The 27,185-nt window shown below is 47.2% G+C and overlaps 1 protein-coding gene across 2 annotated transcripts; it reads left to right on the plus strand.

Moving 5' to 3' along the window:
- The first annotated feature begins 8,132 nt into the window (after nt 1–8,132).
- Nucleotides 8,133–25,716, plus strand: RLBP1 (retinaldehyde binding protein 1). 2 transcript variants are annotated; one of them, XR_014002166.1, is made up of 9 exons: nt 8,133–8,427; nt 9,928–9,967; nt 11,758–11,886; nt 14,468–14,672; nt 17,519–17,697; nt 19,138–19,296; nt 22,500–22,610; nt 24,962–25,645; nt 25,676–25,716. XR_014002166.1 is itself a non-coding variant. In XM_081170980.1 (8 exons), exons 2-8 carry the CDS (start codon nt 9,956–9,958, stop codon nt 25,118–25,120), a joined length of 954 nt encoding a protein of 317 aa, XP_081027106.1. In that variant the 5' UTR covers nt 8,133–8,427; nt 9,928–9,955; the 3' UTR covers nt 25,121–25,716. The 2 variants fall into 2 exon arrangements, 1 of the variants encoding a protein (XP_081027106.1); XM_081170980.1 differs by having other exon boundaries at nt 24,962–25,716.
- Nucleotides 25,717–27,185: the final 1,469 nt, after the last annotated feature.

The following is a 27,185-nucleotide window of genomic DNA, read 5'->3' on the forward strand; positions in this document are numbered from 1 at the left end:
GGCTATGGGTGTCATCCAGTAGGTTCTGCTGATGGCAGTGGAGTATGCAGTGGTACCTTGGGTTAAGTACTTAATTCGTTCTGGAGGTCCGTTCTTAACCTGAAACTGTTCTTAACCTGAAGCACCACTTTAGTTAATGGGGCCTCCTGCTGCTGCCGCCGTGCAGCCAGAGCCCGATTTCTGTTCTTATCCTGAAGCAAAGTTCTTTACCTGAAGCACTATTTCTGGGTTAGCGGAGTCTGTAACCTGAAGCGTATGTAACCTGAAGCGTATGTAACCCGAGGTACCATTGTACAGTGTTGTATTCAGCCGCCCAGAATAGGCCCACTTAAATTAATGGACCCAAATGGCTGTTTATCTTAGTGGCTCTACTCTGAGTATACGTTAGTTGAAAGCAACCCATAGTCCTTCTGTCATATTCTCTCCCAAATGAGGGTCACATCAGCAAGACCTGGGAATCTGCTTCTGCCCTGACCTCATACAACCTCTCTCTGCAAAACAATCTGATTTTATTTTTTTAACATTTCATTTACATAACATTTGTTCCAATTGCTGTTGTCCCGTGCAGCCTTAACCCTTGAGTGACTTTTCTTCACTGCCAAGAGTTCGGACAGAAAGCCCATTCAAGACCTGCCAGGAAGGATGATAATAATAATAATATCACCATCGTGAAACCAAATCAGAGTGAGGGTAACACTTCTTGCAGGTTGGCCTTTTCCTGGATTTCTTTCTTGCCTCACGCGTGGCTTGGATCATTTTGTACAAAATCCCTAAGTACCCAGCAACAAGGGGAAGCCTTTGTTCCATGAGGAGATTTCAACCTATGTTTAAAAGGAAGCAGAGATTAACCTAAGTGGCCTTTCTTGTTGCAAACACACCGGCTTATTTCTGAAGCTTTCCACAAAAGCCTGAACTGTTCAGAGATGAGAGCTAACACAAGAGAACAGAAGCCATCAGTGGCGCAATTAGGTAATTTTAGACTAAGGAGCAATTTTTCACTTTTTGCTACTGTACCCATCTAGGTTATATTGGGGGGAGGTGCCTAAATGTGGATTATATACTGTACTTGCAACAGCACTGGAAGCCAGTAACCAGTTTGCTTCATTCCCCTCTATCCAATCCATCGTATCTTCACGTGCTAAAAGAGTTTGCACCAATTTATTTTAGAAAAAACAAAACAAAACGCCCTCCCAAGTTGGTTGCGTGAAGCAGCAGCCCTGAAGACTGGTTCAAACAGGCAGTTGCTTAACAGTTGCTTTGCGAGCACTGTGTGCTAATATACCGTATTTTTTGCTCTATAAGACTCACTTTTCCCCTCCTAAAAAGTAAGGGGAAATGTATGTGTGTCTTATGGAGCGAATGCAGGCTGCGCAGCTATCCCAGAAGCCAGAACAGCAAGAAGAATCGCTGCTTTCGCTGCGCAGCGATCCCTCTTGTTGTTCTGGCTTCTGAGATTCAGAATATTTTTGTTGTTGTTTTCCTCCTCCAAAAACTAGGTGCGTCTTGTGGTCTGGTGCGTCTTATACAGCGAAAAATACGGTAATTCATACAAGTTTCAAATCTCTAGATGCTAAATCATTATGATTTTTTTTTTGAAAATTTCCACCTTTTAACACTCATTTTCAATAACTTCTTTTCATGACTTCCCCACGTCTCCCCTTATTGTATTCCAACTCCAATTGTTTGTTCAAGCAAGTTTTTCCCTTGATGTCCTAAGCATAGTTTATTAAATTCACTTAACCCTAATTTATTAAAATAATTCTTTGTAGTAGATTTAAACCTTAATTCGTTGTTATACCTTAATTTAATTTAGTTAGCAATTTTTGAAATATATACCTTAACCTTATATAAAGAGAGAAAACAGAAATGTAGAATTAAAGTTACAAAATATACCTTTCCTAAGGTTGCCACTATTTCCCATCCACGGATTCCCTATTCTTATAATAATAAAGAACATATAGTTTTTACACTGCAAAAGCGAAAATCAAATCCCCTTTGGACTTCTAAACCCCACCCTTCTCTCCCTGGTTTCAATCCCAAACCAAAATTCAATTTAATCCATCTTTTTAGCCTGGTGATCTTACGTCCGAGGCTCTCAAATCTCTCTCAGTCCCTTTCAGCCGGTTTCTTCGAAAGTCTCTCATACTAAACACCCAAGATCGAAGAAGTACTTTCCCAATGCTGACCATGGTTCTTCCAGTGAGGCCTACTTGTTTGAAGATGGTGCTCCAACTCTGTTTCTTAAGTCTATATGTCCCAAATAGTCCAACTTTCACCTTGGTCAAATTAGAATTCTTCTTGGCAGGTCTCCGGCTCTCTTTTATCTTCTGTGACGTTTCAGCCATCCCTTCTTTCTGCTCCTCCTGTTTGGCAGATGTCTTTTCCTCCTCAATCTTTGGTTCCTTTTCTTGTCCAGCTGCCTGTGTTTTGAACATCGAGTCCCTTTCCAATTCAGTAGGTATGTTTTCAATTAACTTCGGGTTTGAAGGGCTCGTAGACAAAACATGGCCTTTCTCATTCATCTCTCGCAGCTTTCCCACGAGAAAGATCAGCTCTTTCAAGCCAGCTCGTATTTCCTGTATTCCCTGTTTTAGTTCCATTCTTGTAATGTCCAAGAATCCCCTCTAGAGGGATTCTGGTTACTTAGTGTTCTTTTCCCTTCCGATCCAAAAGTCAGACTTATTTGTATCAATCTTTCTTTGCTTTCAATATTTTGTAACAATATAACCGGTTAGAGTTTCAGCTTTCGATTTTTCCAACTTTGACAGCTAATTTGACAGCTGTCAAAAGTTCCTGTAAATCCTCAGCAGGCTCTTTACACGGGTTACTCCCAGGCTTGAGAAAAGTGGTACTTAATCCAAACAAAGTAAACTCTAGTCCTCCAGCACATTAACTTAGTCCTTTAAATCCGTGGAATTTATATCCTTATCCAATCACGACAATTCTTCCCGCAACCTTAGTTGACAGGTCCTTGCTTTAAACTGTTTACAATAGGGGGGAGACGGACTTCCCTTTTTTTTTTCCACCTCCCCCGCTCGTGCCAAATCCAAAACCGAAATATTTGTAATCCAATTTCCAAATTACTCACGGGTTGTTGTTCTTGATTTTAAGTCCAAATTTAATAGGAAGAAGTCAGCGCTGTCCGGCAAATGGCATGCGGCTTCACTCGGCAGGGGAAGCGGAGGACTCACAGCACCACGCCGCTCCCCGGCACCCGTTCCGTAGCCTTTAAAAAGGCTCCTTCACGAGTCGGGAGGGCGCTTACGGTGCCCGCCGAGTCACCATGTCCACGGGCTCCGTGCCCGTGGTTTTTAAGGGTCCCCGTGTCGCCGGCACGGCAAGACCCAGCCCCCTGCCAAGCCGATTCCCTCCGGAGCTCGGAGGGAATCCGCCATTAGCCGATCGCGCCAACCCGGAAGTCCCAATCATTATGATTTTTTTTGGGGGGGGGGGAATCTGAGTGCCTTTTGGCTGAACCTCATCCATGCCTTGTTCACACAGCTCCATCAATAAATAGTCCTGAACCTCTTCTCTCCCTCCTGTCTCCCTGCCTCACAGTGGGAACTCATTTCCAACCACAGTTCTGGCGATAATGGAATTCAAATCCTTAAATCTCAACACATGGGGGGGTGGAAGGTTCGCAGGCTACGAAGGACTTTCTCACAAATTTATTGACAGCTGCGCGAATTTTTACAGCTAGGAAGTGGAAGGGGCAAGGTGAATATAAAATGGAAGAATGGTATAAAGAGGTGTGGGATATAGCTGTTAATGATAAGTTAACATGTGCTATTAAGGTAAGACGGGACACGGGTGGCGCTGTGGGTTAAACCACAGAGCCTAGGACTTGCCGTTCAGATGGTTGGCGGTTCGAATCCCCGCGACGGGGTGAACTCCCATTGCTCGGTCCCTGCTTCTGCCAACCTAGCAGTTCGAAAGCACTCAAAGTCCAAGTACTGTATTTTTCGTCCTATAGGGCGCACCGGCCCATAGGACGCACCTCGTGTTTTGGGGGGGAAATGAATTTAAAAAAATTTATTTCCCCGCCCCCAGCCGCGGCTGCAGCCCCAAGCCTTGCGCACACCTGCCCGAAGCACGGGGCGCCCTCCGGAGGGCTCCCCGTGCTTCGGGTTGCAGGCTGCCGCCCCAAGCCTCGCGCGCCCAGCGGGACCTCCCGCCGGGCGCGCGAGGCTTGCGGACACCCGCCCAAAGCAGGGGGCGCCCTCCGGAGGGCGCCCCGTGCTTCGGGCTGCAGGCTGCTGCCCGCAAGCCTTGTGAGCCCGCAGGAACTCCCACCGGGCTTGCAAGACTTGCGGATAGCTTCCTGAAGCCTGGAGAGCTAGAGGCATCGGTCCGCACCGACCCCTCTCACTCTCCAGGCTTCAGCGAAAGTCTGCATTCGCCCATAGGACGCACACACATTTCACCTTCATTTTTGGAGGGGGGAAAGTGCGTCCTATGGGGCGAAAAATACGGTAGATGAATAGGTACCACTCTGGCGGGAAGGTAAACAGTGTTTCCGTGCGCTGCTCTGGTTCACCAGAAGCGGCTTAGTCATGCTGGCCACATGACCCGGAAGCTGTACGCCGGCTCCCTCGGCCAATAAAGCGAGATGAGTGCTGCAACCCCAGAGTCGGTCACGACTGGACCTAGTAGTCAGGGGTCCCTTTACCTTTACTATTAAGGTAAGACGGGGAATATGCAGGAGAAATGGTTTTGAGGAAATATGGGAGGCATTTGTAGAATTTGTACTGTTAAAACAGAAAGGGGTTAAAGCATTGCAAGAGGTGTTGAAATTTTGGGAGGTTAGATAGTTACAATGGAATGGTCTCAGGGGTGGGGTGTTCATATTTATTTTTCTTTATTTATTATTATTACTTCGTTCAAATATGTAACTATATATAAAAATAAAAACCTCAACACAGTTACAAAACATGCCCTGCATAAGCTCTCCATAGCGTTGCACCATCTGTTTTGCCACTGTGCCCCCTGGGAAGCCCCCTTTGGTGTGAAGCTCTCTGGACTGAAAGAGGAAGGCAAAAGTAACCGTTGATAATCACTGCTGTCTTTACTGCCAGTGAAGATATACACTTTGTCCTATTCTCTTCCGTCAGAATTCAGCAGAGTCTTCTGTTCTGGTTACATAGAAAGAGACTCTGTACCAGTGGTGCTGCCAGAATAGGGCAGAAGTCCAGGGATCCATTCAACAAAATGAGCAGAAGCCCCCCCCCACCCCACCCAAACACAGCAGAGCTGGCTTACCACATTTTGAAGAAATCGTGCACAGTACCATTTATTTATAATATTTCTGTTTATTATGCCCCTTCTCCTTGAGGTCCCACAGCAATCTAAAATGGCAACATGAAATGCCCTTTAAAACAAATGACAATACAAAGAATAACAACAGCAAAGGGCACATATATAACAAAAGGAAAGGAAACACAGAATCAAGTTACGTTTGCATTTTTTTGCGGCTGTTGTTGTTAAACTATTTTTTTTTTAAAGCAAATAAAAAAATAACATCAAGCCAGGCTGCAGCCTATAGTGCAACCCCACAAGAGCCTGTATGAGTAGGCTTGCCATATGTTAGGAAAATTCCTGACATGTCCTGGTTTTCAGGTGTAAAAATGGCGTTGGAGAGGAATTTTGCAGAATCGGCAAAATGTAAGGGAAAACCGGGACATATGCAATGGAAAAAGCATGAGAAACAGCTCAAAAAGCTTAAAATCACTATTTCTGGGGTTGTCAGGAATTCTACTTATTGAAATATGGCAACCCTACATATGAGGGTTTGTCTTAAGCAGATCCTGCCTACCTGCACTGGCAGAGGAAGGGGGGTGCGGTGGGTGTGGTCTGTCCCAGGTGTCATCCCTGAGGGGGGTGACATCGCCGCCCCCCTGGGACACTCACCCCACCCCGCGGGTGGCTAGGCTCGACCCTGGGTGCAGCTAGCTCCGCCCCTGCCTGCCTGATTCCATTTTCCATCAGTTTTGACAAGAATATGTAATCTTTAATACCTTTATTGTCAATGTACAAGCTGTGTACAATGAAATTAACCAAGCCTCTGTCCCCCCCCAATACACTCAATCTCATTGCACTCTGTGTGCTTGTCGCACAACGCACCAACCCCAAAAGTCAGTTGCACTATATTATTTTCCATTCAGCAGCCTAACAGCCCACGGATAGAAACTATTTTTTTAGCCTGTTGCTACGCCTGCTTATACTTCTATATCTCCTTCCCGAGGGTAGAAGATTAAAGAGGTGCTGGCCAGGGTGTGAATCGTCCCTGAGAATTTTTCTCACTCTCCTAAGACAACGATCCCTTGCGATGTCATCTAGCGGGCTCAGGGGACAGCCCATGATATCATGTGCTGTATTCACCAACCTCTGTAAAGACTTTCTGTCCATGGCTGTCAAGCCAACGTACCACAATGTGATGCAATATTAGAGGACACTTTCTATTGTGGACTGGTAGAAGGAGGTCATCGATTGTTGTTTAACATTGTTCTTTCACAAGACCCTGAGGAAATGGAGTCTCTGTTGGGCCTCCCTAACCACCTGAGTTATATTGTTTTTCCAAGTGAGGTCTTCACTAAGGTAAACTCCCAGGAATTTCAAGGAAGAGACTAACACCTAACAAGAAACATTTTGTCCTTGACTAAAGGAAAAGCGAAAACCTCCCATTTAAGAGACAAATTGCGGTTGGGATCAAAATTCCTTTCTGGACCAGAAACCAACCGAGTCCAAAGTAATGGGCAAACAACAAGGAAGGGTGGCTGGGATGATCCTACGGTAAAAAGGTGTATATTCTGGGCGGCCAACCGTGTCGCATCTTGCAACAACTCAGGAGCTCCTATAGGGTTTCACGAGAACTAGGGATGAGCCAAGGCCGCCTCCACCATTGGGGTTCATCACACAAGGCGGTGAAGAACCTGATTTGCACAACCTGAATTTGTCAGTGCGTGACTGAATCCCACCCCAAAATAGCAGCAGCCTGGAACACCCTTGAAATTGAACCTAGGGGCCAAAGTATGGTGACGTTAAATGCCTGGTTTGGCACTGACCCATAGAAGAGGGAATTTCAGCATGGCCTGCTGCTACACTAGGGATGAATGAATCCACCAGTTCTGGTTCCTCTCAGTAGGGCTGGCACTGGATGCAACCCATTGTTTAAATGTACATCAGAGAACGGCTTTTTAACTTGCCCTAAATAAGACCTCGGGACACAGGTGGCACTGTGAGTTAAACCACAGAGCCTAGGACTTGCCAATCAGAAGGTCAGCGGTTCGAATCCCCACAATGGGATGAGCTCCCGTTGCTTGGTCCCTGTTCCTGCCAACCTAGCAGTTCGAAAGCACGTCAAAGTGCAAGTAGATAAATAGGTACCGCTCTGGCGGGAAGGTAAACGGCGTTTCCGTGCGCTGCTCTGATTCTCCCGAAGCGGCTTAGTCATGCTGGCCACATGACCCGGAAGCTGTACGCTGGTTCCCTCATCCAATAAAGCGAGATGAGCGCTGCAACCCCAGATTCGGCCACGACTGGACGTAATGGTCAGGGGTCCCTTTACCTTTACCTTAAATAAGACCTCATCTGCACTGTACATTTAAAGCAGAGTCATACCACTTTTAACAGACTCATCTACCCATGTACTATCTGAAACCAAAGGGGCACATTGGTTGCCAGATGTGATTCCCCCCCCCCAGCTGTCCTACTCCACTATACAGCTCCCAGGCTGCTCTGGGGGAAGCCATGACTATTTAAAGTGGCATGATGCTACTTTAAACATATTGTGTAGATGGGGCCTATATTTGTCCATCTAGGCTGGTGGACATCCTGGCGGACATTGGCTCTCCAAAGCAGAAGCCTTTCCCACTTTTGCTTAACTAGAGATGCCAGGGATTGAACCTGCGACCTTCTGCATGCAAAACATGTGCTCTGCTCCTGAGCTACAGCCCTTCCCCACTGAAGTTATGGACCCTCTTCCCTCCTTCCCTCCCTCTGCAATGTCCCCCAAAGCCCTTCCTTCCACCCTACATGTTACACTAATGAGTGTGGCCCAGTTATACAATAAGAAGCTTTTATACTTGGCTAATCAGCCCCAGAATGCTGCCAGCCTCCCGCCATGAACTTCTGTGAGCCAAGACCACTTGCTCTCTCTCTCCCCCGCCCCCTCCTCGCTGGCCTTTTGTAATTTTTTAATGGGGTCCCTCGCCTGGTTTGTGCTGACCTAATTAGAGAGCTCTTGCGAGCAATGCCTTGTGATGGTCTAATCCCAGCCCGGTGACTCTACAAAGCTTTTGCCTGGGTTTCCTCTTGTTGCACTTCAGCCTTTTCTCAATTCTTTGCTGCCTGTTGCATGTTCAATTTATTCACTACGGTGATTCTGCCTGGATTGCACACTGACCTTCTTGGAACTGTTTCACCTCCCTGGTGAGTATTTCGAGATTCCTTTTTTCAGCTTAGATTCTGCCGCTGCAACCCTTCTTGTTACTGTTGGTTGGGAGAGTATAGGTACTGCAGGTTTAATACTGCTTCAAATCACAGCAAACACAGCCCAGCCATTAAAAACAACTGGATGTGTTTCAGCAAGGACTAGATGTCTACATGTCAGGGATTCTCTGCTTGGAACCCTATATTGCAGATTCGGCATTGCATGGGGTTGGACTAGACAACCGCTATGTACCCGTTCGAACTCTGTGAGCTGTGTCCAGGGCTGCTGAGCTAGCAGATGGATGAGTTTCAGTGTGGCACAACGGAGGAATCAATACGATACGATACAATATATTTATTGTCATTGTCCCATACAGAACAATGAAACTGAAAAACTACATAAAACATTCAAAACCCCCTAAAAACTCTGAAACCCCATTTTAAAATACAATATACTATAGAGATTCCTTATGCTGTGTTTAGAACCAGAATAGCATTTGTGTAGAAACTGTTTCTCAGGCGGCTAGTCCTGGCCTTTATAACCCTATACCTTCTTCCAGAAGGCAGAAGCTGAAAGAGATCATTTCCGGGGTGCGTACTATCCTGTCCTGTGCTATCTCTCCAGTGCAACAGTTGCACTAGCAGAAACTCGTGGTGCAAGAGATCGCCCAATCTTGTGCAACAAGTTACCGGCAGCCTGTTCATGTAGTCTCGTATGTAGCAAACCCACCTATGAACACAGGAACTTAAAAGCTGCATTATACCAGGGCATATCCTTTGTTCATCTGGCCCTTCACTGCCAAGTCTGACAGGCAGCTGCTCTCCAGGGCAGAAATTGATCTCTCCCATCCCTTGCTAACTGGAGATGTCAGGGAGTGGACCCAAGACCTTCTGCATATTGCGCTGGCACTGAAATAAGGCAAAAAAGCCAGTTCCAATGCATGTTTACTGCCACCAAGTTTAATAGGACTTCCTGTATGTCCCATCATCCCTGACTACTGGTCCTGCTAGCTAGTCTTGTACTCATGTACTCATCATGGCCAAGGATAAACAAAGGCAATCAGGACATTAGCTGACGTGGTGATAGGATAGGGATGTTGGCCCCACCCTTATCAGTAGATAAAGACTCAAACAAACAGGAGGAGTGGTAAAAGCCATATAATTGGGAAGTTCCACAACCAACAAAGGCTAGCAGCTGGAAGCCTTTAGCAACCTAAGATAGAAAGTAAACTTTGGGGACTGTATAAGACATAATTAAAGGAGGCGGCCCAGCAATGTTATCTGAAAATTAAGTTCCTGGTAATGAGAAGAGGCTGGGACTTCCTGCAGACAGCTTCACTAGGTCTCCTCTAGAACCCTCAAGGTGGACTTGGGATTCTGAAGGATCCTCAGCTGCGGAAAGTTGCCAGATCTCTCTGAACCAGAGAGTGAACTGCAACAGGTGTCAGTGTGTTGCCTCCTGGTGATGTTAGCCTGACAATCCTCATTCTCTCTTTTCAGTGGTTGTGTGGATTAGGAAAACGACAACATGACTTCAGTGGTGAGTACAGATCCTGTTTGTTCCATTCCATTTGTTCCCTTTTCCTGATTCTAACCGGGCTTAGATTAAGGAGATCTTGATTCATTTCTGCTCTCAGCAGTCTTCTACATCCTCAGGCTGCTACCAATGCTGAAACCAGCGCTGACGACAATGTCACTTTGGCTTTGCCACGTGGGACAAATAGTGGCTGCATCCAGGAAGCTGCCTACCATGTGAAAATGTTGTTGAATATTTATATGCTGCAATTTTGGAGGAAAGCCCTTCCAAAGCATCTTAGCCCATCCAAAGCAATGGAAAGATATTCCATGGATAGGGCAAATCTGGACTGGCATTTTTATGCTGATGCCATTGCGTGGGCACACTGCAAAAACCTTACATTTGTGAGCAGCATTAAGCCCACAATAAACACCTGCTTCTGTCTTGCTTCAGCCCAGATGAAAGGAAAAGGTAGATGAACAGTAACAGGCAACTGGGGAACTCTGCCTCTAAGATGCATAATGTCAGGAGCAGGTATCAGGAATAAATCACACAGAGTAAGTGATTCAGAAGAAATAAGACCCGCCCAGGAATGCCAGGCCTAATAAGGACAGCGACTCTTCTCAGTGGGTTTTGCCCCTATGAGGTAGTTGCCTAAATCTCCACCTTCCTCAGGTCTTTCCCAAGCAATCTGAGACTCCACCGATGTGCCTGTCTCTGCTCCTCCCTGTTCACACCTCTTCTAATCCTGGGAGACAAGGGGGCAGGGGAGCTTGTCACAGCAGGAGGAGAAGACACCCAGCCTGACTCATCTCTGCCTCTTGGCGTCCCTCCTCTCTGCATCCACCCACGCTTCCAATTCTGTACTTCTATCTGCCACAGATTTCCCCTGCTCACTAAACTCTGTTACCTCTTCTACTTCTGACACCTCCTCCTCCCAGTCTTCTCCCTCTTCTTCCTCTGACCACTCATCATCACCCTGCCACCAGTCCCCGGATTGAGCCCAAAACCTTCTAGATGCAAAGTACGCACTTTGCCACTGATCTACAGCCAGTAGTGTAGTGGCAAATTCAGTCACGCAGGGTCATGATAGTTAAACCCATCTCCCCTGTCAGCCACACCCCTTCAAACATTATGCAGCCTTCTAAGTTTATATAGTAATATTGCACAATAATAATAATTAAGGATGCATTGCAACGATCAATTCAAATCTCCATGAGTTGCCTTTCAGATAGATCGACAATTTTCTGTGCGGGTACATGGGCAAAAATGATTTGGAATGCTCCACTATCTTCTTTCTGAGTGTCTTACGCTGTGTCTTCCATGAAGTTCGATTGTACTTAACAGAACTTGGGCACTAAACTCTGGAAAGAGAAAACACTATGTTTTCAGTTCCTAAATGTTCTGCTTTGGGTGTACAGTGGTGAAAAAACTCTCCTTTCATGCTGATTGGGTCCACCTTTAGAAGACATCTGAAGGCAGCCCTGTATAGGGAAGTTTTTAACGTTTAATGTTTTGATATGTTTTTGTATATGCTGGAAGCTGCCCAGAATGGCTGGGGAAACCCAGTCAGATGGGCAGGGTACAAATATTTATTATTATTATTATTATTATTATTATTATTATTATTATTATTAAGATACTGTAAGGACCCTGCTGCAAAAATATTCACAGGTCTTCTCCTTTTAGAGTCAATATTTTTTACATAGGGTGCCAAGTATTATGCAAGTTTTGTCAGTTCTTGCATGAGCAGTTGACATGATGGGGATGTTTTAAGTCAGGAGTTCATTTCCCCCTTGTGCTTTCACCCCTAGACTGGCACATTCAGGATCGTTTCTGAGGAGGAGCAAGCCTTGCGCTCCAAACTCGAGAGGCTGACCACCAAGGACCATGGCCGCGTCTTTGGGAAGTGTGAGAAAATCCCTGACTATACCTTGCAAAAGGTGAGCATCGCTGGGCAGGGTGGAGAGGGAAGGCCAAAGACTGAGAGCTGTTAATGATTCCAGAGGGTGGCCTGTTCATGGAGCTCAACGTGGCTAATTAACCTTTCAAAAACTAACTACTTACGTAGCTGTGTGTGTGAGAGAGAACAAGAGGTTTTAGTGATGTCAAGATGAGCGGTGGTCCATCGTGAGACTCTTGCCTTACCTTCCTGAGAAAACAGAAACTGAATTTTTATGCCTCGTCTCCCTGCCAACAGGGCTAGCTAAGAATCCTTCAAGGCCTGTATCAGGGACCCTTCTTTGAAGTTTGCCCATGTTTTGCATGGCTGTTCCACTGCAATTTAACCAGTACGCCTCTGTTCATGTCATGTAATATTCAGTGGAGACCAGAGGGTCATAGCAGGGGGGAAGACAAAGGGGAACACACACAGACACACATGCGTCCTGGGTCCACCAGGGCTTCTGCTAGGCTCTGAGCCACAGAGATGAACCACAGCCCAGGTCCATCACTGGCAGTCCTAACAGTTGTTACGGCGGTTACCTTGTTCTCCCTTGAAAAGCACAAAGAGCTAAAGGAGAAGGTTGGAAAAATGGCGCTCCAGGTTTGATGCTGCCATTGATGTAGAGGCAGAGACAACCCTACAGGGAGGCCCGGTGTGGTGGCTGCTTTATGCAAGAATCATCAAAGGGCTGCAATGTGTCCATTGTTTAATTTCCTACATACAATTGTATCAAAGGCAGAAGTCGCTAATTAAGAGCATAAGTCCTGTTAGGTCAGACCAAAGCCATGTCTTTCTCAGGGTTTCCTACTGCTGTGCTGAAAATCCCACTTGCCTTTTTACCATTCTCCATCAATTAATGAGAAAATAAATTGCGTTATGAAAATGATCAAAGGGGAGAGGAAGCGCTCAGGGCGCTCAGTGCATGGTTTTTTTTGGTCACACTCACCTTACTTTTGAGGTTGCCAAGGGATTATTCGTGAATGCCAGGGACGTGGGTGGCGCTGTGGTCTAAACAACTGAACCTCTTGGGCTTGCTGATCAGAAAGTATTTTTGGAAGATATTTTTCCAAGCTCACATTGCTGATTGGAAGGTATTTTTGTAAGATATTTTTCTAAGCTCACATTGATCGCTTGACAATAAATATAATGCACAGGGCCTGAAATGATTGGAATCTGTATACCAACATAACTTATATAGCCTTCACGGGAGTCCTGTAGGCATATCCAAGGGTCAATATACTTATTTGGTGGAAGTGCTATCAATCACATTATAGTCTCCTTCACTGGGGACGCGGGTGGCACTGTGGTCTAAACCACTGAGCCTCTGGGGCTTGCTGATTGGAGGTTCAAATCCCTGTGAAGGAGTGAGCTCCCATTGCTCAGTCCCATCTTCTGCCATCCTAGCAGTTCAAAAGCACACCAGTGCAATTAGATAAATAGGTACCACTGCGGCGGGAAGGTAAACGGCGTTTCGATGCACTCTGGCACTCGTCACAGTGTTCCATGTGCCAGAAGTGGTTTAGTCATGCTGGCCACATGCTCCGGAAAAGCTGTCTGCAGACAAATGGCAGCTCCCTCAACCTGAAAGCAGAGATGAGCACCTCACTCCATAGTTGCCTTTGACTGGACTTAACTATCCAGGGGTCTTTACCTTTACCTTGTGAATGCCCTTTCTTCCATACCAGTGGCAACAGTGGGTATATAATGGGTCATTTTTAATTAATGGAATTTTTTTGCAAAGGAGGAAATCTGGATTAAATGTAAAAAGAAAAGTATGGAATGCCCATAGAAGTTCAGAGTTGGGTGGTATCTTGGAGGCCTTTTAGTTTAACCTGCTGCTCAATATAGGATCTGTGAACCAGCCCACTTAATATCCAGAAAATGATACGATTTTGTTCATACTAGCTATATGAAATGACAGCACTTGGATTCTACAGTGAAAACTAATTAAAGTGAGCTGGGCTGGACATTCCTTGCTATTTTACTGCTTGGTATGCCAAAATACATTAGGACAGTTGTCTGCAAAAGTATTTCCTTTGGTGGCTCCTCAGTGAGTTGCCTAGCAATAGCAGACAAAAGCCATTTTAGTTCACTGCCGCCAATTTTCTTCCTGAATAGTACAACCACAAGTGGAATGCTAGGTGTGTTGTTCTATATATACTCTGGTTTCAGGGGGCAATGGTGATAGTCAACAGACCTGGCCGACACTCCATAGAAATATTAACAACATAGGCCAGAATCCTTTGCTGTGTTCTGGGCTTGTATGACAGATGTTCTGGTGTTGCTTAGAAGACAAGTTGATAGAATAGGGCTCAGCGATAGAAGGAATTTTGAAACCTACAGCATTAGGTTTAGGGCAAGAACAAATAACTGGTTGAGCACCGAGGGCCATGCCAGATACGGTATCATGAGACCAATGGCCACAGCTAGCGAACATGTTTCTGTTTAGGAGAACACTTCCATGAATATGAGCACACAAGTGCTATTTTGCGTGGGAGAGAAGGGAAAGCAGGTATTGTCCCATTCCTGTGACATCTTCTACCATTGAGACACTGTCCGGCTTCTCTTCTCCTCCACAGGCCAAGGACGAACTGAACGAGACCCAGGAGAAGCGCGAGCTGGCTGTGAAAGAGCTGCGGGAACTGGTGCAGGAGAAAGCCAAAGGAGGAGAGGACATCTGCAAGGTGGTGGCTGAGAAAGTAAAAGGAAAAGATGATGCTTTCTTCCTGCGTTTCATCCGAGCCCGTAAATTTGACATCAGCAGGTCTTATGATCTGATTAAAGGTGGGGATTTTTGGCATGCAAACAGACCCAGTCAAATCTTGTTGGTATGCTGTAGTCATCCTTCCTTAGGGTAGCATAGGGAGTGGGCAGGTGATATTGGCTTATTTATCTAGCCTATTAAAAAGAAAAAAGGAGGAGTGTGGGGGCAACACCTTTAATTGCCAGCAAAACCCAAAGTTAGGTTGTAGGAAGAGGTTTTTCTCCGTTTGGGTGCTTCCGCTGTGTATTGTTACCTTATAGTGGTACCTCAGGTTACATACGCTTCAGGTTACATACGCTTCAGGTTACAGACTCCGCTAACCCAGAAATAGTGCTTCATGTTAAGAACTTTGCTTCAGGATAAGAACAGAAATCGGGCTCCGGCGGCATGGCAGCAGCAGGAGGCCCCATTAGCTAAAGTGGTGCTTCAGGTTAAGAACAGTTTCAGGTTAAGAATGGACCTCTGGAACGAATTAAGTACTTAACCCGAGGTACCACTGTATTGTGTGTGTCCCCCCCCCCCTTCCTCTCTCTGAGAGGGATTTTACTGGCATTGACCCTGGACTCTGGTAAACTGGAGAGATTATGCTGGAGAAGAAGAAAAATATTTGCTTGGCTCTATTTCAGAGCTCCCTTTGTTTATGCAACACGGCAGTAATTAACAAAACTAGTGATGGAGATGAGGAACAAGGGAAGGATTTTTGCCCGTTTTTATTTAAGCGCCCCAAGCTACGCTTCCCCATTTCACGCCTGATGGCTCTTAACAGGAAACAAGTGAAACAAGTTACTACCCCTTCTATTCCTGCCCCCTGCAGAATGGAAATCTGGGTTGATCATCCACTTGTTGGTAAACAAGCATGAGAAAAACAAGAAGGCAGAATGATTTAGTTTTTACTGAGAAGGAATGTAGATGGGTGGGTGGGGGATGAAAAAATAAATAAACCTAGTTAGGTTCCTGAGTCCTGAAGCAACAAGTTTTAAGTACTGTGGTAAAAGGTAAAGGTAAAGGGACCCCTGACCATTAGGTCCAGTCATGACCGACTCTGGGGTTGCAGTGCTCATCTCGCTTTATTGGCTGAGGGAGCCGGCGTAGAGCTTCCGGGTCATGTGGCCAGCATGACTAAGCTGCTTCTGGTGAACCAGAGCAGCGCACGGAAACGCCATTTACCTTCCTGCCAGAGCGGTACCGATTTATATATTTGCACTTTGACGTGCTTTTGAACTGCTAGGTTGGCAGGAGCAGGGACCAAACAACAGGAGCTCACCCCATCATGGGGATTCGAACCACCAACCTTCTGATCAGCAAGCCCTAGGCTCTGTGGTTTAACCCACAGCACCACCCGCATCCCAAGTACTGCCCCAAGTACAATTCCAGAGTTTGCACTTCATGGTATTATTGGGGGGGGGCAGTGGGAGTGGGCTTATCGGAAGCTGCCTTGTACTGAGTGATATGTTTGGTCCATCTAGCTCAGTACTGTCTGCACCAAGAATGGGGATCCTGTGCTCCCCATCCCTCAATGTTGGATTACAGATCCCTTCATCACTGATCATTGGCCATGTTGGGTTGATGGGAGATGGAGTCCAACAACATCAGAAACGCACTGGTTACTGATGGGTTTTATTAGGTAGGTGAGGGGATGCATTAACTATCTTTGATCCCTCTGCAGGCCCATGTGTGTGGGTTGAGACAAAGAGAAAATGGGGCTACAAGCCTTTTTCCAAAATACAGGGCTTTTGCAGATACTCCCACGAGAGAAAGCCCTCTCAGTGGAGTTTATAACTCCCATCTGAGCAAGTATAATTGGAAGCACAGGAATTAGTCGTTAAGCTGATGTCTCCCTTTTGTTTCCCTGTTTATCAAAGAAACAGGCTCCAAACTGAAAAGCAAGTTTAAAATGTATAGTTTACTCACAGTCAAGCATTCATCCTTACCAGCAACAGAAGTAAAAACTAATGCAGGTAAAATACTTGTATTTACAGCCAAAACAACTTCAGGCATGTGCCTTATACAGGAACAAGTGGGGAGATGGTTGCTCCCATAGCTAGTTGAAGAGAGAGGGGGAGGGGAAAGGAACAGGAAAGACTTATTTGCTCCTTCCCTCCCAGGAGAGGAGGGTTAATGACATCACACAGAGCATTCTCTACCAATTACGTTTCTATGGTCTGAGTCTGCCTATCAGCAACACAGCTCTATGGTCTTAACCCCTTCATGTGCCAACTAGCAAAAATATGCATTGTTAGATTTGACTGCAAAACTTCCATAGTTTCCCTCACCCTAGTCTACCCTGACTGGCAGCAGCTCTCCAGGGTTCTTTCTCAGACCTACCAGGAGCTGTCGAGCATTGAACCTGTAACCTTCTGCAGGCAAAGCAGACACATTACCACCAAGCGACTGACCTTCCTTTGAGATCTTTGCCTGGTTTCATTACTTACCTCAATATGTGATGAGACATCACTGCTATGTTAGCTGACCCTCCTCCTTCTGCCAAGTGAGGTCCTGAGCTTCTGACCTGAAATTCTGCCCTGATAGCCCCACCATTTAAGCACACCGCCTCCTTGCAAGGATGGGGAACATTTGCAAGGACGGGGAACTAGTGGGCCTCCAGATGTTGCTAGACTGCCACTTCCATCATCCCTGACCATTGGCCATGCTAGCTGGGGATGATTTTTTATTATGTTTTATTATGTTTTTATATGAGCTGGAAGCCACCCAGAGTGGCTGGCAAAACCCAGCCAGATGGGTAGAGTATAAATAATAAAACATCATCATCAGGAGGGCCACAGCTTCACCCATTCCTAATCTAGCTCAATGCTTCAGTCTCTCTTCCCACGCTCATCATTTCCATCTTTCTTCCCCCTCACACCAGGTTATGTCAACTTCCGCCAGCAGTATCCAGAGCTCTTTGAAAACCTGACTCCCGAGGCTGTGCGCAGCACCATTGAGGCTGGCTACCCAGGCATCTTGGCCAACAGGGACAAGTATGGACGGGTGGTGCTGCTGTTCAACATTGAGAACTGGGATTACGAGGAGATCACCTTTGATGAGGTGAGCATCTCTGAGCAGAGGTCCTACACTGCAAGCACCTGTGCTCCCCCCCCCCCACTATTAAACTACCAATGCTTACCACTGGGAGGGGTAACTTGTGGCCTCCATATGTTACTGAGCTACAATAGCGAGTGGGGGACCTTTTCCACCGCGAGGGGCACATTCCCTTCTAGCCAACCTTCCAAGGGCCAGTGGTGGGGTGGAAGTGGGGCCAGTGGTGGGTTAGTGATAGGAGTGGCCTTTGCAGAGTTCCATGGGCCAGAAAGAGAAACCCAGAGGGCCACAACTGGCCCCAGGTCTGAGGTTCTCCACCCTTGGACTGCATCTCCCACCATCCCTGACCACTAGCCATGCTCGTTGGAGCTGATGTGAGTTGGGAGTTCAATGGCACCTGGAGAGTAAAGTGTGGAAGTTTGTACAAGCATACACAGCAACTAAATAAGACACCAGAATGTCTCATTCTTTTCTTGTATATTTGACCCACCTCCTGGTTTGGGATGCTTGGTAGTGAACAATGGCCTGATGTGATAGGTGCTTCATATCTGTGCAGGACTATTTTCTTTTTGTGTTAGAATCCGACTCCTGGAGCAATGGAAGGTGGTGGAAGCCCTCTCGCAACTATTTCAGCCCTCTAGCAAGGGCAGTCTTGCCTCTGGTGACTGACTAGACAAGGAGGGAGCACCTCTCGCTAGTGCAAGGATGCTCCTGAAAGATTATCCCCAAGGGAAAACAACCGTCGATACAAGAACATTCCCATTCCTGCTGCAAGCTACTGCTTCTCATCAAGGTGTTTCAGGGTCTTTAGGGACAGGCGTGGGGAACCTTTGGTCCTCTAGATGTTGCTGAATTCTCAATAGCACCACCAAGCATGGCCAATAGCTGGGGACAATGCAAGTGCTAAATTCAGCAACATCTGGAGGGCTAAAGGTTTCTCACACCTGGCTGCTGCTTGCAGGGGCTGCAAACTCCTAGTGTGATGCTTTTGCATCAGTTGTTGACTGTTTTTAAGGTTACCGTAGATATCCTAACCACTCAGTCATATGGGCTAGAAACATACTTAGCTTTTTAAATGAAAGCTGAGAATCTCAGATAGCTGAACTCTGCCCCCAGCTGGAGGGGCAAAGTTTCTCCACATCTGCTCTGCATTCTGCAAGGTGGAGCACCATTTGGACTTTGGGGGGTGGGTATTGTTTTTGTTTGTTACTATGTTGTTATTGTTATTGGTTTGTGTGTGTGTGTGTGTGTGTGTGTTTCTATTGTAAACTGCCCTGTGATCCTCGGATGAAAGGAGGCATAGAAATTTAATTAACAAAATAAATACTGACTTCAGCAGCAATGCACAGAAAGGTTGCCTGTTTCCCAGGGCATGGGAAGAAGGAAATCCATCAACTTGACCAGAGTTCTGGACATAAGCTCCTGTCTCCATGTGTTTTGATCCAGATTCTTCGCGCCTACTGTGTGATCCTAGAGAAGCTGCTAGAGAACGAGGAGACGCAAATCAATGGCTTCTGCATCATTGAGAACTTCAATGGGTTCACCATGCAGCAGGCCTCTGGCATTAAACCATCCGAACTGAAGAAAATGGTGGACATGCTGCAGGTGAGTCTGCCTCACTGCCCTCCCTAGAAAGCAGTGAAGACAACCTGGACCCCATAGATTACCGGTTATGCAAGAAGCATTCCTAGAACCAGGGGGCAAGCAGCATATCACATGACCATTGTGTGTCATCAATGATGTCAACCAACCCTGGACAGTTGCTTTGTAGAAACATAGGAAGCTGCCTTCTACTGATTTCGACTCTTGTCCAATCTACAGCCTTGCCCCTTTACAGTATATTCCCCCATGCAAAACTCATTCAGGTGGCAGCAATTTCCTTCTCGCCAGCTTGCCACTGCAGCCAAAGTCCTTTCGCCTACGAAGTACCATATTTTTCATTCTATAGGACGCACCCAACCATAGGACGCTCCTAGTTCTAGAGGGGGAGAACAAAACACACAAAAAATTCTCTCCCTCTCTGCGCAGCGCTCCTTCAGCGAAGCGGCAGGAGAAACGGAGCCCCTTCCATTTCTCCTCCCGCTTCGCTGAAGGAGCGCTGCGCAGAGAGGGAAAGCTGTGCAGCACCTCTCCAGCAAAGCGAAGCCAGGAGAGCAAGAGGGATCAGTGCGCACCAACCCCTCTCGCTCTCCAGGCTTCAGCGAAAGCAACACAAAGCCTCGGGAGCACGGCTGGAGCGTTCCTGCTGTGCTTCGGAGGCTTCGCGTTGCTATCGCTGAAGCCATGGAGCCTGCATTCGCTCCATAAGATGCACACACATTTCCCCTTAATTTTTGGAGGGGGAAAAGTGTGTCTTATAGAACGAAAAATACGGTACTTTCTCTATGTAGGCATGTAGGCAACTGATTGATGAAAGTCTGCTGCTTATTGGTGCTTGGAACGGGAACAAAAAGATGATGTAGCCACAACCAGAAACATTCACAGGAACATTTGAGGTGCTGGAGAGAAAGGGCTATGGTCCTTCACGGCCACATGCAAGTCATCACTTATCAATCTGATGAGCGTGATGGTGCGATTTGGCCCTTTGGCTAAATTTCAGGCGGGAGAAGAGATCTGTAACAGGAAAGCATCCAGATCTGGCTAAAAGAATGAACTAAAAAGCCAGGAACGTGATAGTGAACAGTTCCTGTTAAGGAGAAGGTAGAGGCATCTAGAGCACGGTCAAAGGAACATATCTTCCTATGTCCTATACCTGGTGGTGGTGCTTTTCGAACCCATGCACTGCATCCTATTATGGGAAACCTCCCAGGGACTGCATGCCAGTGGTAAACAAGGCCAGAGGCACGAGAGCACTAGGTGCCCGGTGCTCCCCAGGTGCCAATACCTGGTTGGAGCCTCACCTGGCCAGTGTCTCTCTGAGCGGCTTGGGGAAGGGCACGATCCTGTGGATGGGCGCCAAGCGGGGAGTTGCAGCTGTGCCGCGTGACTTGGCGTGGCTGCTTCTTGAGCAAAGGAGGGGCAGATAAGGCGAGGCAAGTCATCACGGAAAGAAGTAAACGATCATCCTACACCTGCATTGGTGTTACTCAAGGAGAGGAATCAGGGCTTCAGGCAGAGTTTTGGGAGTGGATGGAGAGGGCAAGGGGAGGCAGATGCCCCTCCTTACCGCTGGATGAACTGTCCTCTCCGCATTTCCAGCTTTAACAAAAAGGAAAAGAACATGGACTGGTTTTGTACCTAAACCATTGGTAGGCAAACTAAGGCCCGGCGGCCGGATCCGGCCCAATCGCCCTCCAAATCTGGCCCGCGGACAGTCCGGGAATCAGCATGTTTTTACATGAGTAGATTGTGTCCTTTTATTTAAAACGCATCTCTGGGCTATTTGTGGGGCCTGCCTGGTGTTTTTACATGAGTAGAATATGTGCTTTTATTTAAAATGCATCTCTGGGTTATTTGTGGGGCATAGGAATTCGTTCACACCCCCCCCACACACACAAAAAAAATATAGTCCAGCTCCCCACAAGGTCTGAGGGACAGTGGACCGGCCCCCTGCTGAAAAAGTTTGCTGACCCTCAACACTTTTGCCCTTTAGCTCAAAAATGTGTGAAGTATTTCCTCTGGTCTTCCAGATTGGTGTTTCTGTCATGGATGCTTTAGCTGAGATTCCTGCATTGCAGGGGGTTGAATTATATGACTCTTGGGGCCTCTTCCAATTCTACAATTCTATGATGGATGAAAACTCTAACTTTTTGCACATTCCAGCCACCCAACAGTTGACACCTTTCCCATTTCTACCCTACATCCCATCAAGCAAGAGATGTTGTGTGTACAGACCAGAGATTAGAAGTACAGTGGTACCTCGGGTTACAGACGCTTCAGGTTACAGATACTTCAGGTTACAGTCTCTGCTAACCCAGAAATAGTACCTTGGGTTAAGAACTTTGCTTCAGGGTGAGAACAGAAATCACACGCCCGGCGGCGCAGCAGCAGCGGGAAGCCCCATTAGCTAAAGTGGTACCTTAGGTTAAGAAGAGTTTCAGGTTAAGAACGGATCTCCAGAATGAAGTAAGTTCTTAACCTGAGGTACCACTGTACGCCTTCCCCCAAGAATCCTGGGAGCTGTAGTTTTACCCCTCACAGAGCTACAGTTGCCAGGACCCATAGCAAAACTAGTTCCCAGGATTCCTTGGCGGGAAAATGTGCTTTAAATTCTTGGTGTCTACACAGCCATTATCACAGTTCAGAGACACATTCAAGCCAGGGGGAAAAGTGCTTGAGTGAGGGGTATGACTGTCCAAAGAGTCCAAAACGCTGGATGGAGTATTTGGCCCCTGGACGCAAAGTGCTTCATCCCTGCCCTTTACATCCATACAAAGAACACAGCCCTTAGTGGTGGTTTACTGGAACTGCTTTGCTTCCTCCACCCATCCAAAAAGGGGAAATCAGGCTTTTGAAGCAATAAAAGTCCCCTCTGCCTAGCTGCTCTGTCTCATCTTTGCACTACAGTCATACCTTAAGTTATGTTTGCTTCAGGTTGCGTGTTTTCAGGTTGCGTCCTGCAGTGCCCCAGAAGTGCCAGAAAGGGTTACTTCCGGGTTTTGTCGCTCGCGCATGTTCAGACGCGCAAAATGATGTCACACGCATGCACAGAAGCGGCAAATTGCGGCACGGGCAGACGCAGGTTGTGTTCTGCCCATGTTGCGAGCGGCCCTCCGGAACGGATCCCGTTTGCAACCAGAGGTACCACTGTATTATTATTTTTTTGCGGCTGGCTGCCTTAACCATGTGCTCTTTTTGGAAATCCCTAGGATTCTTTCCCAGCTCGTTTCAAGGCCGTCCACTTCATCCACCAGCCGTGGTACTTCACCACAACCTACAACGTGGTGAAACCGTTCCTGAAAAACAAACTGCTGGAAAGGGTGAGTTATGCCACAGAAGGGTAAGGAGCAACGAGAAGAAGAATACAGCATTGTCAGTCAAGGAATGCAAGCATGCCAGACCAGAAATGAGATGTTACTGGGATTGGGCATCTTCTGCCAGGAACTGCAGGCGTGGAGACCTTTTGGCCCTGCAGTTGCTGCTGATCTATTATTGATAAAACAATAACTTTCGTATCTCACATGTTTCTCCACAAGCAAAAGGTGGTGTACATAGTTCTTCCCCTCCTCATTTAATCCCCACAAACACCCTGTTAGGTAGGCCGAGAGGCAGTGACTGATCCAAGGTCACCCCCACCCAGGGAGCATCATGGCCCAGTGGGGATTTGAACCCTGGTCTCCCACATTCTAGCCTGACACGCTAACTGCTACACCACACTGCCTGCAACTCCTATCAGCCCCAGCAAGCACGGTTAAAGGTCAGGGGTGAGGGGAGCTGTAGTTCAGCAACATCTGGAGGGCCAAAGGTTTCCCCACAGCTAGCCGCTGCTTGCAAGGGTAGCAAATGCCTGGTGTTATGATTTTGCATCACTTGTTGATATCCAGCCGCTCAGTCATATGGGCTAGAAACATGTTTCGCTTTTGAAATGATAGCTGAGAATCTCTTTTTTATATATACATACCGTATTTTTCGTCCCATAGGACGCTCCGTCCCATAGGACGCACCTAGTTTTTTGGGGGGGAAATAAAGGGAAAAAAATTTCCCTTTATTTCCCCCCCCCCAAAGCAGGTCGGGGAAACTAAACAAGGTGGAGGAACAGCGGGATGGCGGCGCTGCGCCTCCCTGCTGTCCCCCGAGCTTGTGGGGCTGGCCCATGTCTGCCCGGCGCGAGGGGCGCTCTGCATCAGGGCGCCCCGTCCGCCGGGCGGCAGGCTGCTATCCGCAGCGTGGGGAACCCTGCGGAGAACTCCTGCAAGGCTCCCCACGCTGCGGATGTCTGCCGGGCGCGGGCGGCGCTCTGCTTCAGGGCGCCCCTCACGCTGGGCAGCGGGCTGCTATCCGCAGCGTGGGGAGCTTTGCGGGAAACTCCTGCAAGGCTCCCCACGCTGCGGATGTCTGCCGGGCGCGGGGGGTGCTCTGCTTCAGGGCGCCCCTCGCGCTGGGCAGCAGGCTGCTATCTGCAGCCTAGACAGCCCTGCGGGACCTCCCACAGGGCTGCCTAGGCTGCGGGTGTCTTCCTGAAGCCTGGAGAGCGAGAGGGGTCGGTGCTCACCGACCCCTCTCGCTCTCCAAGCTTCAGCAATAGCCTGCATTCGCCCCATAGGACGCACCCAGATTTCCCCTTCATTTTTGGAGGGGGAAAAGTGCGTCCTATAGGGCGAAAAATACGGTACATACATACATACATACTTTATTTGGTTTTCCAGATTAAAATTTTAGTCATATATTGAACATGCAACATAAAAACAAGATTCCAATGAATCTCTTGGACTTCCCTCCTCCCCTTTGTGGGTCCTATTATTAATCATTTTCTCCTGCATCTTTTATGATGATCCAAATATTTTACCTCTCCATTGTGTCCAAAATTCACCATTAAGCTACAAGTGGTATTCCAATCCTGCTAACGATTTTAGCTGTTTACAATGGTCCTTAAGATAAGTTATGAATTTCCCCCATTCCTTATTAAAATTTTGGTCTTCCTGATTTTTCCGATCATTTTAGCCATTTTGGCATAGTCCATCAACTTCATCTGCCATTCTTCTTTCCATCTCTGGGCCAATAACACCTGCTCAGCTGTGGTTGCTTACATAGTCTTTTCTGCTCCCTTGGGATTTCGGCACCTATAATTCCTAAAAGGAAAGCTTCAGGTTGTTTTTTTTAGCCAAGGTTATTTTAAACATATATTTCAAATCATACATATATTATCATACATATATTATCATAAGTAAAGTAAAGGGACCCCTGACCATTAGGTCCAGTCGTGGCCGACTCTGGGGTTGCGGCGCTCATCTCGCTTTATTGGCTGAGGGAGCCGGCGTACAGCTTCCGGGTCAAGTGGCCAGCATGACTAAGCCGCTTCTGGCAAACCAGAGCAGTGCACAGAAATGCCATTTACTTTCCTGCTGGAGCGGTACCTATTTATCTACTTGCATTCTGAGGTGCATTCGAACTCCTAGGTTGGCAGGAGCAGGGACCAAGCAATGGGAGCTCACCCCATTGCGGGGATTCGAACTGCCGACCTTCTGATCGGCAATTCCTAGGCTCTGTGGTTTAACCCACAGCGCTACCCGCGTCCCGTTATATACCACATAATAGCTCAAATAGCTGAGCTCTGCCCCCAGTTACACAGCATCTCTCAGCTCAACCTTTCGGCCTTCCTTTTCACACTCAGGTGTTTGTGCATGGTGACGAACTCGACACCTTCTACCGAGAGATTGATGCCGATATCCTGCCAGCAGATTTTGGGGGCAATCTGCCCAAATACGACGGCAAAGTCACCGCGGAGCTGCTTTTTGGGACCCGACCTGATGCTGAAGACACAGCTCTTTAAATAGCAGCACCTTGGCACAGAAGATAGGGCGCAGAGGTGTCCCCCAGCCATCCTGTTAAACGTAGCATTGGTTGAAAGATCTGTCGTGGCCATAAAATCTGGGTGTACGTTGCTTTACCACTCTCTCTCATTCTTTGTCACCAGATGGCAGTAGAGCAATGAAAAGTCCCCTGCCATTTCTCTCAAGAATAGTCCTTTTTCCTTTTATTACCTCACCCCACCCAGGAAAAACAAGCAAGTGGAATGAAAGAGAGGGGGAAGGAAGGAGAAAGAGAGATGGTCTGTGGTGGGGACATTCTAGATGAGGCAGTACAAGCTTTGTTGACCAAGCACCCAGGTAGTCAAGTAGCTGAGATGTGCCTTCATAGATTTACTGGCTTGTCCTAATATGGTGGGGAGAAAGTGTGCACCCATATATAGCTATGTATTTTAGAGCCCAGGTGTCACTGGATTTGGGGACAAGTGGCTAAGGAAAGAGGAAACAGACAAAGCTGTCACAAAGGCAGTGCAAATGGCACAGCCACAGTCCATTACTGCAGCAGCACACAAGCCAAGGACTGTTTTCAATACAGAATAATAATAATAAAATAACAGCAGCAAGGGTGTTTTTCTTCATTTGTGAGTCACAAAAAGCAACATTCGCAAGTTTCTCTGTGCTTTGGAGAAACCAAAATTCTCTGAGCCCAGTTGTGCAGCCCATGAGAATTACTTACGGTTGAATTTTTTGCGGAATATTTTCAGTAAATTTGTACTATTTTACATGCTTTGTGTTCCCAGCAACCATGCCATGACCTATAGATGGCATTAAGGCCCCATACTGCAACCACTAGAAATCCTAATGTGCAATTCCTCCAACTTCAAAGATTTCAGAAGGAATTGATCAAAATGTTCAAGTGTATGCTCCTAAAAAGCTGTTGTTGTTGTTTAAAGGAATTAAAAGCTTAAATTCTTAGGAAGCTGGATTCTGTGGGTGATCCCACATTCCGACAGTTTTCTGCACTTCCTCGAATCACAGCACGCACGCGCACACACACACACACACACAGAGAGAGAGAGAGAGAGAGATCCCTCTCTATCACTCCTGAGCAAAAGGTGAAAGAGGGGAAATGGCAGCCACTGGGAGAGGAGACATGCCTTCAACATATGTCTTCAACGTTTTGAATGCAACTTCAGCAAAAGACCCAGAAATAGCTAATTGGAATTTGTATCAATGAATGTGCTTTGAGGTTTGTGGAGACAATGAAGTGGCTTCACCATCAGAAAAAGCTCCAGGTTTTGTGGATTCCTAGAAAAGACATCCTCAAAGATATCCCCCCCCCCCCCGCAATCACAAGTTTGATTTACTTTAGAGATGGAGGTCCAGAGGCTTGAGGGCCAAAATACAACCTTTCAGGCCTCTGTATCTGGCTCTTAAGACTCTCACCAGCCACAGACCTCAACAGCCCTGCTTTGCATCTTCCCTGAGGGTTTTTGCCTGGCTGGAACATATCCTTGAACTCTGAAAATGCTTCTTGCTTGCCTGGATGAGGCCGAAGGGGAATGTGTTTAGAAACTACCGTATTTTTCGCTCTATAACACGCAGTTTTTTCCTCCTAGAAAGTAAGGGGAAATGTCTGTGCGTGTTATGGAGCGAATGCCTACGGATGGCAGGGGAATCCGCTGCAGTTGTGAGCAGTCCGTGGCTCTCTTTGAAACTGCAAAGCGGGTGTAAGCGGCTCCTGTCAGCGAGCCGAGCCGGGGAGGAGGGAAAAAAGCAGAGCGGCGCTGGCTGCTTTAAAACAACCCGTGCTCTCTGTCCCTCTCTCCTCACTGAGCTGCTACGTAGCAGCAAAACGTTTCAGCCAGCCTAGCCGAGGAGGGAAAAAAGCAGAGCGGCGCTGGCTGCTTTAAAACAACCCGTGCTCTCTGTCCCTCTCTCCTCACTGAGCTGCTACGTAGCAGAAAAACGTTTCAGCCAGCCTAGCCGAGGAGGGAAAAAAGCAGAGCGGGGTTGGCTGCTTTAAAACAACCCCGTGCTCTCTGTCCCTGCCTGCAGTTTTTTGCTGTCCGATTTTGGATCAGCCAC

The sequence above is a fragment of the Podarcis bocagei genome, assembly GCF_964188305.1.
Source record: "Podarcis bocagei genome assembly, chromosome: 14".
In the NCBI taxonomy this organism is placed as follows: Eukaryota; Metazoa; Chordata; class Lepidosauria; order Squamata; family Lacertidae; genus Podarcis; species Podarcis bocagei.